Here is an 802-nt window from a genome sequence, read left to right on the forward strand (position 1 = left end):
GCCTCCCTCTCTTTCCTTTCCCCTGTGGATTCCAAGTGAGAGCCTGGCGGGTGATGCTGGATGTTGGTTTCCTAAGGGTGTGTCCAATCCAGCCCCATTTTCTCCTCAGAATCTGGCTGTTAACGGGCTCTTGGCCCGCCCTTTGCCACAGCTTTTCGTTGCAGATCTTGTCTGTCCATCTGATCTTGAAGATGCGCCTCAGACAGGTGTTAATGAAAGTCTGAATCTTCTGCTGTGTCACCTTGGTCATTCTCCATTTTCTCAGAGCCGTAGAGTAGAACCGATTTGACATTGGAGTTGAAGATGCGCAGCTTGGTGGTTATGCTGATCTCTCTAGAGGCCCAGATGTTCTTCAACATGATGTAGGCTGCTCGTGCCTTCCCAGTCCTGGCGGCGACGTCTCTGTCAGTGCCCCCTTGCCTATCGATCACACTTCCCAGGTATACAAAAGATTCGACCTCTCGGATTGGCTCTCCACCTACTGTAACTGGCGTGTATATGTGTATATGTGTATATATTTTCCTTGATTGTGTTATTTCTTTCTTTATTTGGTGTTTTACGTCGTTTTCAACCGTTCAAGGTTATATCGCGACGGAGGGAAGCGGGGAGATGGAATAGAGCCACTTGTCAATTGTTTCTTGTTCACAAAAGCACTAATCAAAAAATTGCTCCAGGGGCTTGCAACGTAGTACAATATATGACCTTACTGGGAGAATGCAAGTTTCCAGTACAAAGGACTTAATATTTCTTACATACTGCTTGACTAAAATCTTTACAAACATTGACTATATTCTATACAAGA

The 802-nt window shown here is 45.4% G+C and overlaps 1 protein-coding gene across 1 annotated transcript in view; it reads right to left on the reverse strand.

Moving 5' to 3' along the window:
• Positions 1 to 250, reverse strand: part of LOC138983167 (uncharacterized) — a 399-nt gene extending 149 nt beyond the window's left edge. Inside the window, exon 1 of the mRNA XM_070356578.1 lies at positions 1 to 250. This exon is cut by the window's left edge and continues 149 nt beyond it. Within this exon, the coding sequence (XP_070212679.1) occupies positions 1 to 250 (250 nt within the window).
• Between the last annotated feature and the right edge of the window lie 552 nt (positions 251 to 802).

Source organism: Littorina saxatilis, linkage group LG12, assembly GCF_037325665.1.
Source record: "Littorina saxatilis isolate snail1 linkage group LG12, US_GU_Lsax_2.0, whole genome shotgun sequence".
NCBI lineage: Eukaryota > Metazoa > Mollusca > Gastropoda > Littorinimorpha > Littorinidae > Littorina > Littorina saxatilis.